This window comes from Bidens hawaiensis, unplaced genomic scaffold, assembly GCF_021521415.1.
Source record: "Bidens hawaiensis isolate Kalapana, Puna unplaced genomic scaffold, B.hawaiensis_p1.1 tig00004282_1, whole genome shotgun sequence".
NCBI lineage: Eukaryota > Viridiplantae > Streptophyta > Magnoliopsida > Asterales > Asteraceae > Bidens > Bidens hawaiensis.
In genome coordinates, this window is record NW_027491257.1 from 1,971,739 (window position 1) to 1,986,262 (window position 14,524).

General features: G+C 36.5%; 1 protein-coding gene across 1 annotated transcript; it reads right to left on the reverse strand.

Annotated features, from left to right (window-relative positions):
* Nucleotides 1-2,522: 2,522 nt before the first annotated feature.
* On the reverse strand, nt 2,523-3,567 carry LOC143626082 (uncharacterized). The gene is made up of 2 exons (XM_077096255.1): nt 3,189-3,567; nt 2,523-2,530 (listed from the first exon to the last, which is right to left on the reverse strand). The coding sequence occupies exons 1-2, from the start codon at nt 3,565-3,567 to the stop codon at nt 2,523-2,525; spliced, it is 387 nt and encodes a 128-aa protein (XP_076952370.1).
* Nucleotides 3,568-14,524: the final 10,957 nt, after the last annotated feature.

A 14,524-nucleotide genomic window follows, 5' to 3' on the forward strand; every position in this document is an offset into this window, starting at 1 on the left:
AAACTGTTTAATTAACTAATACTTCAATGTGTTATATGTTTGTCATCACATAAACATATCCAATACATAAACAAACAAAATTGAGTGCTTCACCTATAAGAACCATTCCTCGGAAGAAGTTACAAACAAACTAGCCTTGCATCTTGGTGGTAAATATTTTCTATTCTTGGGTCTTGTGCACAGCAGCCAAAGCTGCTCCCCTTGCTTCTCAAACCTAGGGATGAGCGTTTTCGGTACGGGTACCGATTGGTACCGGTATTGAATTCAATACCGATTTGGTACCGTCGGTGTCGAATCGATACCAAGTTTTGAGTTTTCGGTATCGGTATTTCCTGAATTTTTCACGAAATACCGGTACCATACCAGTACCGTATAGGTACCGAACCGAACATTTCGGTACCGGTACCGGTACCGACTATTTCCGAATTTCGAGATCAGGATTTTCGAGATCGGTACCGGTACCATCCCGAGCTCATCCCTACTGCCGTCCCTCTTTAAAAGTCAAAATACCTCGTCTCCTATTCTTTCTTAACTGGGCCATACAAAATGTATATTGCAAGCCCAAATAATCCACGGATCACACTCTTAATTTAGTTTAGCCCATGTGCCTTCTTAACTTGTTAATTGTGATGGTCCAATAAAATTCATTCACCGGCCGTTTGAGTGTGGAAAATTGAGTTCACAAAGTGTATTTAATATAAAGTGACTTGAACATGAGAAGAAAGCATATGTAACAAACAATTATCTATGATTTAAATGAGAGTTATTAAAATATACTTCTAATCTTGCAAAAGTCACGATCTAACTTTGTTTACTTCTCATTTATGTTACAATCATTTAGCATAATTAATTGGATTCAAGAAGGGTAGGGGCACTAGTGTGGGTAAGGCTCATGGGTAGTTTACTATATGGCAAACTCACCCCTAACTATGTGGGTAGATTGCCAAATTGCAATTCATGGCAAACCTTTGTCATAAAGAATATATAACAATTGGAAAAATAAATGAGTAATTAATTATTATTATAAAAAACAAAAACACAAAAAAGTTCTAGGGTACTTGTGGGTAGATGCCGTCGGTGAATTTGTGGTTTGTGGATACATGAGGGTAGAAATGATATGGTAGTACGAGATTGACCGGTGCATGGGTAATACCCATGAGTGCCCCTTCCCCTCTAATACATATGAATGGCATTTAGTTTGATCGTTAATCATTAATACGTCTTTCTCTCATTTATATTAATTAGACCCTTTTAACTCGTTTTATTAAATAACCTACAAAATATAAAAACCACTAAATGTAATTGCATTTCAGTATGTATTCAAACTAAAAGTGCAATATTATTAATCACTAGTGACAATCAAACACTCACTTATCAGTAAGTTTAGACCAAACCACGTTAAAGACTCGTGTTTGTTTATTGCTTTCGCGTGTTTGAGTTCAGTTTGTGTGTGTGTTTCAATCCTAATAGTATTCGTTTGATTTAATTTTATATTGTTAGACGCTACCCTAACCAAATTGCTATCATTTGGTATCAGGGCTAGGCTAATACGCTTTTATTCTCCTTTAAATCTAATTCCAGCCATTACCCTTTTTTCATCAATTTATTTTGTACAGCCATGACATACGAGAACAGGTCTGTGGAACAGCAATTACAAAACCAAATTTGTGAATTATCCATCGCTATGAGAAAACGGGGTAGGAACAAACTCCTTCTCATACCTGCTAATATATTAAGATGATGATCACTTTCGAGCCGGAGACTACAACCTATGGCCGGCGTACCAGTGATTTTGACCATAGCAAAGATATCAAAGTTGACTACAACTTAGGCCGGCGTACCCATGATTTCAACTATAGCATCGATAACTTGTTGCCCGTTTGTCTTATGTTTTGATGTAAAAGAACATACAAATGAGAACCATACCCCGTGGATCCCACCCATAGTGAAAGCTATTGGTAGGGTCGTCCCCAACCGATCGGATTCTAACTAATTCACAATTGGTTTCATCCCAAAACAGTTACAAATCTGGATACCAAGTATATATATCCAAACCGATTTCAAATCGGTGAATCAGACCCGAGAAACAATTTGTGTTAAATCTAAAATCATACTTGTTAAGATTTAGTCAGAAGAATGTTAAAAATGAAATAGATGAAAGTTGCAAATGGAATATATCTGGATAACAAAAAGTACAAATAAATATAAGTTTTTTTTAATGTAATTCAAGAAATAAAAACAAAGAAAGATAAAGGAATACAATGTGAAAGGTTTCAATTATTTCATCCACTTTATAAAGTAGTTGGTAGAAGGTCAGTGTGCTAGGGACAACAATAATATATAAAAACAATCACGCCTAGTAAAAATCTCATCCTAAGCAAAGTTATTAACAGGGTCTATGTATGGTGGGATGTAGGCAAACCATACCTCTGTTCAAAGAATAGAGAGGTTGCTTTCACAGAGATCCCCAACTCTAAAAGTATATGTATGAAGCCGTATAAAAGAAAAACATAAGTGTAACACTAGACTCCTAGATAGCAAAGAAAAAAAATCAACAAATTAAAATGTTACAGTAATGCTAATATTAGTAGTCTAGTATTAAATAGATACATGAAGACATTAATAATAGTGATTAATACTAAAATACTAGAAAATAATGTAAAAACAAAATATTGTAATAGTATATCATTTAGACCTTTCAAATAAATAGATGAATAGTTAAACATATTACATTAGGTTGAATTAAAAGCAAGAAGAAAATATGGCCAAAAAATAAACAAAGCAACACAAAAAAATAAAAGGGAAAGGAAAAACCCCTAAAATACGTTTCTAACCAGAAACTATGCATTACCCTAGAGGTTGTGAACCTTAATACTATGTCTTCAAGAATGTCTATCCTTAATCATGTCCTCGGAGAGGTGCATATCTATCAAATCATGTCTAATCCTCTCATCCTAAGTCAGTTTGGGTCTACTTCTACCCCTCCTCCCCTCTATAGTAATATTTTCTACCAATCTAACAGGATCCTTCATCCTTCTTCTCTTCACATGTCCAAACCATCTCAATATCCTCTCTCTAATCTTATTTCATAAGCAAGGCACCCCTAATCTCTCCTGAAATACGCCATTTCTGATTCGGCCCAACCTTGTGTGCCCACACATCCACATTAGAATTCTCATCTCTGCTACCTCCAACTTTCGCAAATGCATCTTCTTGATGGCCCAACAATCTGTTCCATATAACATGGCCAACCCTGTAAAATCTTCCTTTTAGTTTAGCTGGAAATCTCATGTCGCATATAACTCTTGTTGCTACTCTCCATCTACACCAACCTACCTGCACGTGGTGGGCCACATCACTATCTATTTTCCCATCGATCTGGCCAAACGAGCCTAGGTACTTGAAATTCGTTACCTGTGGCACCACTTGGCCTTCAATGGTGATCTGCACCTCTTCATCGTCGATTACCCCACCAAAGTCACAGTGGAGATACTCGGTGTTCGCACGACTAATCCTTAAACCTTTCATATGTATAGCAGATCGCCATTTCTCTAGCCTCGTGTTCATATCTTATTTTCTCTCACCAGCTAACACAATATCGTCTGCGAACATCATGCACCACGAGACTGGCTCTTGAATCGACTTTGAAAAATCGTCTAAGACTACTGCAAAAAGAAAAGGGCTCAACGATGAGTCCTGATGAAGGCCTACCTCCACTGGGAAGATTTCAGCATCCCCCGCGGGCGCACAAACACTAGTTGTAGTCTTGGCATACATATCCATTATTATCTCTATGTATTTCCTTGGAATCCCTCTACCCTCTAGGCTCTCCCAAAGCACCCGGAGTGGCACACTGTCGTAAGCCTTTTCTAGATATATGAACACCATTTGCAGATCACGTTTCTTCTTCCTATACTTTTCCATCAGCCTTCTTAGGATGTGTATTGCCTCCGAAGTAGAACGCCCTGGCATGAAACCAAATTGGTTAATTGTGACGTGAGTTTCCCGTCTAACTCTAACCTTAATAACTCTTTCCCATAACTTCATAATGTGGCTTAGTAGCTTGATACCTTTTGTAGCTCCCACAACATTGGGCATAAGTTAGGGACTACGATGTTGCTCCTCCAATGATCTGGCATCTTACCGTATTTGAAGATAATAATGAAAGAGATTCAAGCCATACGAAAGACGTGTTATGATTTAATGAAGCAAGTGTTTCTTTAAGTTAGGTGGAGCCCAAAGAACATTTCAAAAGATCAAGAAATGTCTTGGGAGAATCAAGAATTTGATGACAAGTGATATTCGGTCAATTTGTACATAGTTCATGTGTTTATTTTACTTGTTTTAGTTGTTTATTTCATGAACTTTGGTACTTTATACGTGTTTGTTATATTTTAGGTCATATGTGAATAAAGCAGTTAATATGGACCTGTACGAGCACAGAATGAAGACCCGCGATGATGTGTGATAGCGTATGATCAAAACCAGAGGATTTGGGTAAAAGCTTATTTGAGAGTATCATATGTTGATAACAGAGTATCATATGCTGAGCATAAGAGAAGCGTACATCAGGAGCTTTTAAAGTATGGTTTGTTGATTTAGAGTATCATACTCTAAAGTTAGAGTATCATTTTCTGAGCCAGAATACCATTTGCTAAAACTAGAGTACCATATACTAGACCAAAATAAACTACGAGGAGTCGCTAATTAAAAACCTTATATAAGGATTAAGTTAGGGCTTGGAAAAAGAAAACATCTCTAGAGGCTGGAAACAATTGTTGGAGAGGAAAACCACTATTATTCCATCAAATCAACTCCGGTCTCCATGAAGATTAAAGATTCCATCGACACCATGAGCGGCTAATCCTTTCGAGTCATACCCGGGATGTATAGTTTGTAATCTTTCAGTTATTTTCTCATGTACTAGAACAACTAACTGTAATTATCTTTGATTAATCTATTAGTATTGATGTTTAGTATATCCGTGCATTCAGTCGGTTTAGGTTTTTGTCGATCAGAACGATTAGTTTGTCGGTTGCTATAATTATTGCTCATAGGGTTGTGTTAACTAGTTAATTGCAAGAAAGCATACAATTGCCCTTAATTGAGTCACACTGGCAGGGACCATTTGATAACCAGTGTCGTGTGTTAGCGATTTTTGATGCCTAAGGTTTAGCTCGTGAAGCAATCTTTAGTTGACCAGTGATAATTAATCTGTTAAGTTGCATGAGAATACTGTTAGTTGCTTGCTTGAATTCTCGAATGTGATTTGCTTTGTTTATTGATTAACTCTTACTTAAGTTGTTTGTTTAATATTAAACTGAATCAATTGATAGTGTGATCAGCATTGTTGATAGTTTACTTCATAATGTTAGGAATCAGTTTTACATTACACTGACCACATACTCCTCGTGGTTCGGCACCCTACTTACCCTGACTAGCTTAAGGTAATTAGGACATTAGATTTAATTGTTTTTGACTAGATAGCGACAGTCTAGCATCAACAAGCATGAAGTTGAACACCTGCCTATTTCAAGTCGAAAATGGGGGTTATTAATGACCAAGTTATGGTTATTAGGTTTCTTATTAGCTAAGTTAGAGTTAAAATTATTAACAGGAAATAATTTTCCACACCGTTGTTAAAAAATTTGTTAATAGTTGTTTCCACACTGTTGTTAAAAAAAATTCCATTTGCAATTTGTGGATTTAAAAAAGGAATCAAATAAACGCAAAGAAGATGATACGGATGAGAAAGACGCCGGAGGGGGGGGGGGTGATTCATGAGAACTTGCTACTTTGATGTTTCAATTGGTTGTTTTATTTTTGACTTAAGCAAGTTACTTTCACGCATTTGTTTGTAAAAATCTGCATGTATGTATTTATAGCATTTTTTCGATTGGGAAAATCTGGAAAATGCGGAGAGTACAGAAAAAGTATGTGATACATGCCAGAGAGCAATCGTGACGACATGCTGATCATTGGCGGCGATTAAATAGTATTAGTGGCAACGCCAGCAATACAATTCTTGACTATCAGTGACTAGGTATTACCAGCGACACAATAACGAGGATTTGCCATTCTTTGATCATATTTAGCGACGACAATTGTCGTCGCTATTGCTCCTTTTCTTTGTAGTGGGAGTAACGCACAATCACATGTTTCGGTAGTTCAGCTGTTAATACTATAGATAAAAATCAGCAGGCGGTGCCGCAAAAAAATTTTAGTTTATTTTTTTTTCTTTTTCTAAGTATCTTTGTTTTACGAGTTTACTTCTTAGATTTAGTATTGATACCATAATTACGAGCCTTATTGATGTCGGCCAAGTTCACGTTGACGAGCCGTCGTAACATCCTGGTTTTACTTATATTTATTGTTTTTTTGTTTTATTTTACGAGTTTGTTTTGTGGGTTTAGTTCCGGTACCATAACGAAACTAATTGACACCTGCGTCGACTAGTCGCCGCAACACACATGTTTTTACCAACAATTGCGTTCCACCGATTTATATTTTAAAGATGCCTTTTTGTGTCCTTTTGTTTTAATTTTCTTTTTGCTTTAGTGTCGATACCATAACGAACACAACCAATTGAATTTGTACCGCTTTGATTTTAAGGTGGCGTTTACATATTTAGTTTTTGGATACTGGTGTCGTAACAAGCTCAACCAATATCGATCAAATTCATGTTGCTCTGTCGTCGCAACGCAGCAGGTTTGTTACTAGTTATTATTTATTATCGTTTTGTAGTCGTTTAATTGTATCCGTTCGGTTTTTACTTTGAAGTTAAACTAGTTATACTTTGATTTTTTTAGTATTCAAAGAAGTACAGTCTTGTTATTTCATGAGCCTAAAATATCTTAACCATCGACGGTCAAAAGAAACTGCATTAAATAAATCACGTATAAAAAGGTAAGTAACAAATTTCATCAAAGCATAATAAACAAAATATATATTATAATTGATGAAAACTTTTCTATAGTAATCATAGCTTAAAGTTCTTACTATGCCATTAAAAAACTTACAAAGTTAAATAGGGTAGAAATATAAAAAGAAAATGATATTCTGAATATCTTATATTTGGTCTAATTTTCATAATGGTTCAATTAAACTCAAGAATATGTCACCATATTAATAACTAATCAATGAAGTGATTAGACAATCAGGGTTTGATTGATATTTTATGAATAGAAAAACTAAACTTGTCTTTGACAAGTTAAACTCAGAAAGTTGGTTTGGGACACTAAAAAACATGGACAAGACATTTGGGTGCTCGAACCTAATATTAAAAGTTTATGGAAGAAAATACGAATTTTAAGAAGTGTCGTACCCTTCTCCTGACCCTAACACTAAATCCGTCCCTGCTTATAAGATATGTTACACATTTTTGTCTTACGTTACACAGTTTGGTCGCAAGAAAAGACCGTGGACTTTAGAATCATTCATACATATATATATATATATATATTATGAAATTTCCTCTATAATAATGAGTCAACGACACAAGTTATCGCCCCTTGCATGTATCTTTTTTGGACGTGTTTTTTCCGCTGATTTCTTTTATTCTAAATTCTCTTGCTTTCGTACTAATTAATTAACCATTAATTAATTATATTCAGGTGTAGTGATAGGAAGCTTGGGTTTTTCAATGGAGACTTAAGTTCAATTCTCAATGACAACGCTTTGAGGGATATGCGTAGCTCTATAAAGAAATACTGAGATCTTTGTGATTTTCAATTCGATCCCGAGAAAATCCAGGTTAGTGAAGTTTGATCGCAAGAAGACCGTGGGCTTTAGCATCATTTCATATAATATATACTTTGAAATTTCCTCTATAATAATGAGTCAACGACACATTTATTGAGTTACCGCCAGTTGCATGTTTCTTTTTGGACGTGTTTTTCCGCTGATTTCTTTTATTCTAATTTCTCTTGCTCTCATACTAATTAATTAACCATTAATTAATTATGTCTCTTATTTATGTATTATGTTAGGGTGCGTTTGGCTCGCATGATGAATTTAATGGAGTAGGAATATATATTCCAACTCTCAAATTGTTTGATTCGGAGTGTTTCTCGAACTTGGAATCATAATTCCAATGTTGATTTGTTTGGTCACAGATGTCGCAAACGACCCATAACTTCTTGTCCCGACTCGACATGCCTTCAACCCGCAACATCTCGACCCATGTCGTTGACCTGACCCGAATCGCCGACGACGCGCAATGTTTCGACTCGGCCTGCCGACGACTCGCAACTATTCGACCTGAAGCGGCCCCAAGGACCCTCAACGTTTTGACTGGGCCAAACCCAAACGAAAGGAAAAAACCGTAAAAATAGACTAAAACAAAACAAAAAAAAACCACGACCAAAAAACGGACCAATGTGGAACAAAAAAAGGGGAAAAAATGGGAACAAAACCAGCCAAAAAGAAATAAAAATCGAAACCGAATAGAAACAAAACCGACATGAAACCGAAAAATCCTACCAAAACGAAATAAAAAACGCAGAAAAAATCTAAATTGATCGGAAACACAACCAAAATGAAATAGAAAAATCGAAACCGGACTGAAACCAAACAGAAAAACCCCACTGATGACCCGCAAACTCTGAAATCGAAAAATCCAACTAAAATCGTTTTTTGGTTAGGTTTCGATTTTTTCGGCCTTTTCGTTTCGTTTTTATCGCGCGGTTCGGTTTAGACTCTAAAAGTATCCCATGAGAATGTGAATTAAATGGATGACTCAAAACATTTCAATTCTAGGATACTTTGATCATGATTTTAAGTATCCGTGTTCAAATGTGTTTTTTAAGTTAATTATGAAGTTGATCATAATTTTATACTTTGGATTATTTAATTCTTAACTTAAATTAAAGTTTGAAGCTTCATATATTTTTATCTTGATCTATTCGGGGCCCGGTGGGTGTAGAAAACTCATTGTGGAATGTTGAGAATAGTGACAAAGGCACATGATATGTACGTAAATGTTGAACGTGTTAAAAGTGACGTATACGTTTTCTCTTGATGAGACGCCACTCACTATTCATTATACTATTCTTTTAACGGCGCGTGTATGAATCAAAAGAGCCACTACGAGCATTCAGCAGATTTCATTGTTTATTATTATTCTTATAAAGTCAAAATTCTTTATATTTTGGAAAATTGGTTTTAAATAATCCCAATCATTGCCTATTGGTAAATAACAGTCTCAACTTAACACTTAGCTGATAATGGTCCCAACTAAAGGTGTATTTGTTTTTAATGGTCCGCGACTAACGAAGCCTTAACTCCGTTAGTATGATGCTGAGGTGGCATGCCATGTTGTCAAAAAAACCTTATGTGGCATAGAAGTGGGCCCCAATCCCCACCCTTCCTCTCCATCTTCCTTCTTCTTCCCCTTACCCACACCATCCACTTCCCACCACCGTCACTAACCTGCAACCACCACCACCTGCTTCCTCTTTTCTGCCGCCGCGCACCACCACCAACCCATCACCGTACATCTTCTATCCCATTACGATGCTGGCGGCGGCTGTGGCACGGCAATAAAGCAGATGAAGAGTCACCAATCTGATTACATTCACGTGAAATTTTGAACAACGAATCCGGCAATCTCCGGCGTGTTTTAGGTCAATCGGCGACGGTGGGTTTGCGAGATTCGAAAATAGCATCGATATATTGGAGTTCTTTGGTGAAATTGATATCCCAATCGGAGCAGGGGTTTTCATTTTCCATCAACACATCGCAAATGTAACGGGTTTGCTCCTCCATTGGTGACAGCGCTGGCGGTGGCTGTGGTAGTGCCGATGGGATCGTAATGGGATATAAGATGTACGGTGATGGGTTGGTGGTGGTGCGTGGCGGCAGAAAAGAGGAAGCAGGTGGTGGTGGTTGCAGGTTAGTGACGGTGGTGGGAAGTGGATGGTGGGGGTAAGGGGAAGAAGAAAGAAGATGGAGAGGAAGGATGGGGATTGAGGCCCACTTCTATGCCACATAAGGTTTTTTTGACAACATGGCATGCCACCTCAGCATCATCCTAACGGATTTAAGGCTTCGTTAGTCGCGGATCATTAAAAACAAATACATCTTTAGTTGGGACCGTCACCAGCCAAGTATTAAGTTGGGACTTTTATTTGCCAATTGACAATAGTTGGGATTATTTAAAACCAATTTTCCTTATATTTTTCGTAACTTGAACTCAAAACTTTGTTAGTGTTCAAGTGTTTAAGACTCTTTGGTAGTCTTTTAATAATCATAAGAGATGACCTTAAGTCTGAATAGTTAAAAGATAATCATTAAGAATAGTCTATTAACCATTCACGCTTAATGTTAACTCTTAGCCATTAAAAAGCTATGAAATATTAAAAGGTAGACTCTTAACGGTTAAGAGGCTACCTAATATAGAGAAATGGATGTAAAAGTTCTTTTTAAATGGCGAACAAATTTTTAAATGAAAGTGGATTTGTAGTTAAATTATATGGATAATTAAAGAATAGTATATAGAAGCCAGAAATGATCTACTACATCTGTGAACAAAAAAAATGCATCCATGCAATTCAAAAAGGGGTAGCGGCGCAACTTGTTGCCCGCTTGTATTCTGTTTCGATGCAATCCTTATTACAATAAGGATTTTTATTTGAAAAAAAATATATAGCATCTAAACTATATGATCATCAAACATATGGTTTATTAAGTGCAAGGCCGGCTCAATGAATACGGAGGCCTAAATCGAAACAAGATTTTTTGGCCTTTACATCACAATTGTTAAGAAAAAAAATTGCTTATTACAAGCTTTGAACTCATAACTTATACTTTAGTAACAAATAAGCCTATCACTACACCAATACATTGCTTAAAGTTTGCTTTACTCATTATTATATATCTATATATATAAAGTTTTTTTTAGAGTTTGAGGCTTTAATTAATTATTTAATTAAGTATGAACTTAAAAGCCTATAACTTGTTTTCACACGAGCCACCCCTGTTTAAGTGTTATAATCTGTTCAAAAAATTTGTTTCTTCAATTAATAATTAATATATATATATATATATATATCTTTCATTATTGGGAACATTGAAAAAACCGAAGACTAGCATTATTGGGAAGTATTATGAAGTTTTGTAGGGCTAATATTCTATATTGTTTTTAGGATTGTATATGTCGTTTTAGTTTGCTTTTAGTCGGTGTAGTACGTACTCAGTACATTTAGTATGTACGTTTATTTTGTAAGTTTTGGATAAATTGGGACCCTATAAAAGGGCCACTTAACTCATTTATCCAACGAACTCCAACCCCTTTTCACATCTCTTGGAAATAAAGAAGTTTCTTTCTCTCATCAACTTCTCTCCTTTTCTCTCTTTCAAGCAAATAAACCAAACAAGCTAACATCCGAGATCCGAGTGTCTTTGGTGATTTCCGCTAACCAACAACACGGATTGATCCGAGTCAAGTCTTGAGATCCATTTAGAGGACCTACAAGTGGTATCAGAGCTTTCGGCTCGACTTTTTGTGGTTTTCGGGTCAAACTTTTTGGGTTTTGATCTTAGTTTTTGTTGGATTTGAGGTTGATTTCGTGTTACTCATCTCTTTTGGAGTCCCTTGCACCTTAGAAATACACGAGAATCACTAAATCCAAGTTTTTAGTATTTTAAGTTTTTGTGTCTGAGCTCAGATTCGGCTTAAAACTCAGATCTAGGCCGATTTATTGATTTTTATACTAAAGTCTTTTTAACTTTTTGGAAGTTTGGGTGCTATATTCTTAAAATAAAAAAAAAAATCGCATCGGGTACCGTAGCAGTCGCTTCCGAGGTACTGTAGCAATCGCATCGCCGAGGTACTGTAGCTATCGCTTTGCACGGGGGGGGGGGGGGGGTACTGTAGCAAATCGTTTCGCTTCGCACGGGGGTACTGTAGCAACCACTCCGCTTCGCACGGTACTGTAGCAATCGCTTCGCATCGGGTACTGTAGCAACTCGGTACTGTAGCAACTCATGCGAAATACTGTAGCGACCCGGTACTATAGCAACTCATGCGAAACACTATAGAGACTCGGTACTGTAGCAAAAAAAAAACTTAAAATTTTTTTCTCTTTCCAAAAAAAAAAAAAAGAAAATCTAATCGAGTTAAAAAAAAATTGTCTTACGAACCTAAGCTTGGAGGAAATCTGGATATGGGAGAAAGCCCAAAGGAAATATTGAAAAGAGAATTCGACATGTTTACACATATTAAAGGAGAATCGATTTTCTCTCTCATCAACAGATTTGAGTCACTCGTCACCAAAATGAGAAGTGTTGGTATCATCAATGGTTTGTTTCAGATCAACATGAAGCTGTTGAGTTCACTGCCATATACATGGAGCATCAACGTGGTTACCATCAAAAGAACCACAAATCTGTATACCATGACACTCTCAGAGTTGGCTTCTACCATCAAGTCTTTTGAAATAATGGAAGATAAGCTCCAAATGAACAATCAGTTCAAAGAAAATAAAGTTGGGACAAGTGCTGCCGGTAAAAGTAGTCATGCATGTCCTATCATTCCCGACACATCACCAGCTGATGAGGTAAATCACAATCTTTGTTCTCAAGCATGCATCAACAAAGTCACATACTATAGATATCATCAAGACGAAGTTTTGAAAGAAAATGCAAACCTTCGTCAGTTAAATGCTGAATATGTAAAAGCTGACAAGATCTACGTTGAAAAGATTAAAACTCATCACGATGATGTAGCTAATCTTAGACTTGAAATTTTTCGAGAAAAGCATAATGTCATTTATTATAAAGACATAATTAATGATTTAAAAGAAGAAATTAAGAAATTAAAACTCGAAGTTTCTGATAAGAAAGAAAAGGAAAAACAAGTCGAAAGATTTGAGGCATCATCTGAGAAGTTAGATGATCTTATTGGAGCCTAGAGAAGTACTAATGTTAAAGCGGGGTTGGGGTACGATTACACTGCCGTACCACCACCATTCAATGATAACTACACCAGTTTGCCCTACTTTAGCTATAATACTTTTCCAGATGAAGAAATGGAATACGGGGTTGGTAGAATACCAACGCCTGTGAAATTTGTTCCTGCTGCCTCTCAAACTGCTGCTCCAGTCCCATCATCTGATAAATCTGACATCAATGTGTCTTGTGTAGCAGCTGGTGATGTAAATGGTGGTGAATGTGGGACGGTTAACCTGGGTTGTAAGCTAAAAAGAAAGTTAGAACCACGTTTTGAATCATGTGTGGATCTAACCAAAACTATTAACAATCCAGTTTGCAATAAAGTTTGTGAATCCATGTTGGGATGTTTGATGTCGGAATCAAAAACTGTATTTTGTGAAACCACTAGTGAAGACAGTTGTAATGATATACGTAATGAAAGTGAATGTTCTTCTTCTGACTCAGATTATGAAACTGTTTGTGATGAAACTTGTGTTGAAAAATGTGTCAACGAAAGTAGGCCTGTTTAGGTGAACATATCAAGTTGTTCATCATCAAGTTGTGAGACTGAGGATAATTCATGTAAAAGCAAAGTTTTTGAAAATGAAAAGACAAGTACGTCGTGTAAATATGTTCCACCAAATAAACGATCATTTTCTCAAACAACCAATCAATCAAGAAACCTTCAGTCATACAACTTCTGTGATAACAACTACTATGGTTATCATCAAAAAAAATTTTGTTGATCCATATTATACAAATGTGTTTTATAATCATGTTCCTTTCCATGGATCACCTTTCCCACCACACCAACCACATTACAGTTCAGATGAGTTCTTTGGCACTCCGAGGAGAAAGTGTTGTTTTGTGTGTGGTCACTCTTCTCACCTTGCAAGACATTTCAAGCACCGGTTCAAGCAACAGCTTGATATTCAAAGGCGACTTAGTCAGTCCCCAAAAAGAGCTTTTACTAGCCCTGATTCAAGGACTGATCAAGCTGATAGTGAACCTAGTGAAATGGATGTGAGATCCAAAGTAAATAAATTAAAACATAAAAAGAAACCTTTTTGGAAAACCAAAAAGGATAAAATCAAAAAGGATCCAAAGACTGTAAAGTCGAGGATTTACCAAAAACAGTTTCAAAAGCAAGAAAAGAGAAGTCCAAAATTGCCAAAACCAAGGAACAAGTTTTTGCTTGGATTCCTAAGGACCGCTCTTCATCAAGTGAGGCTCCAACAAGAAATAAATGGTTTTCAGGAAATAAAATCAAGTTTGGTCGATTTACGGTTGACCTTCCCGGGACAAAAGTATCCCGGGAACCCATGTCTATTTGAAAGCTTAGTGCATGCAGGGTCAATCAAGGAGGACTATCAATAGTATTAGGTACTTAGATAGTGATTGCACTCGGCATATGATGGGAGACGAACTCTTGCTATTTGATGTTAAACCATTTGATGGCAAATTCGAGTCTTTCATAAGCGACATGGGAGGACAAACTTCATGGAAGGGAAGCCTTGTTTAAATGGTTCAACAACAACTTTTCGAGCGTTTCTCAAACCAACCTCGTCCAACTGCTTTTCTCAAGTGATGGATC

Excerpts from the sequence above, each read along its gene's own strand:
- LOC143626082 (XM_077096255.1), bottom strand. The coding sequence starts at position 3,567 with ATGAACACGAGGCTAGAGAAATGGCGATCTGCTATACATATGAAAGGT.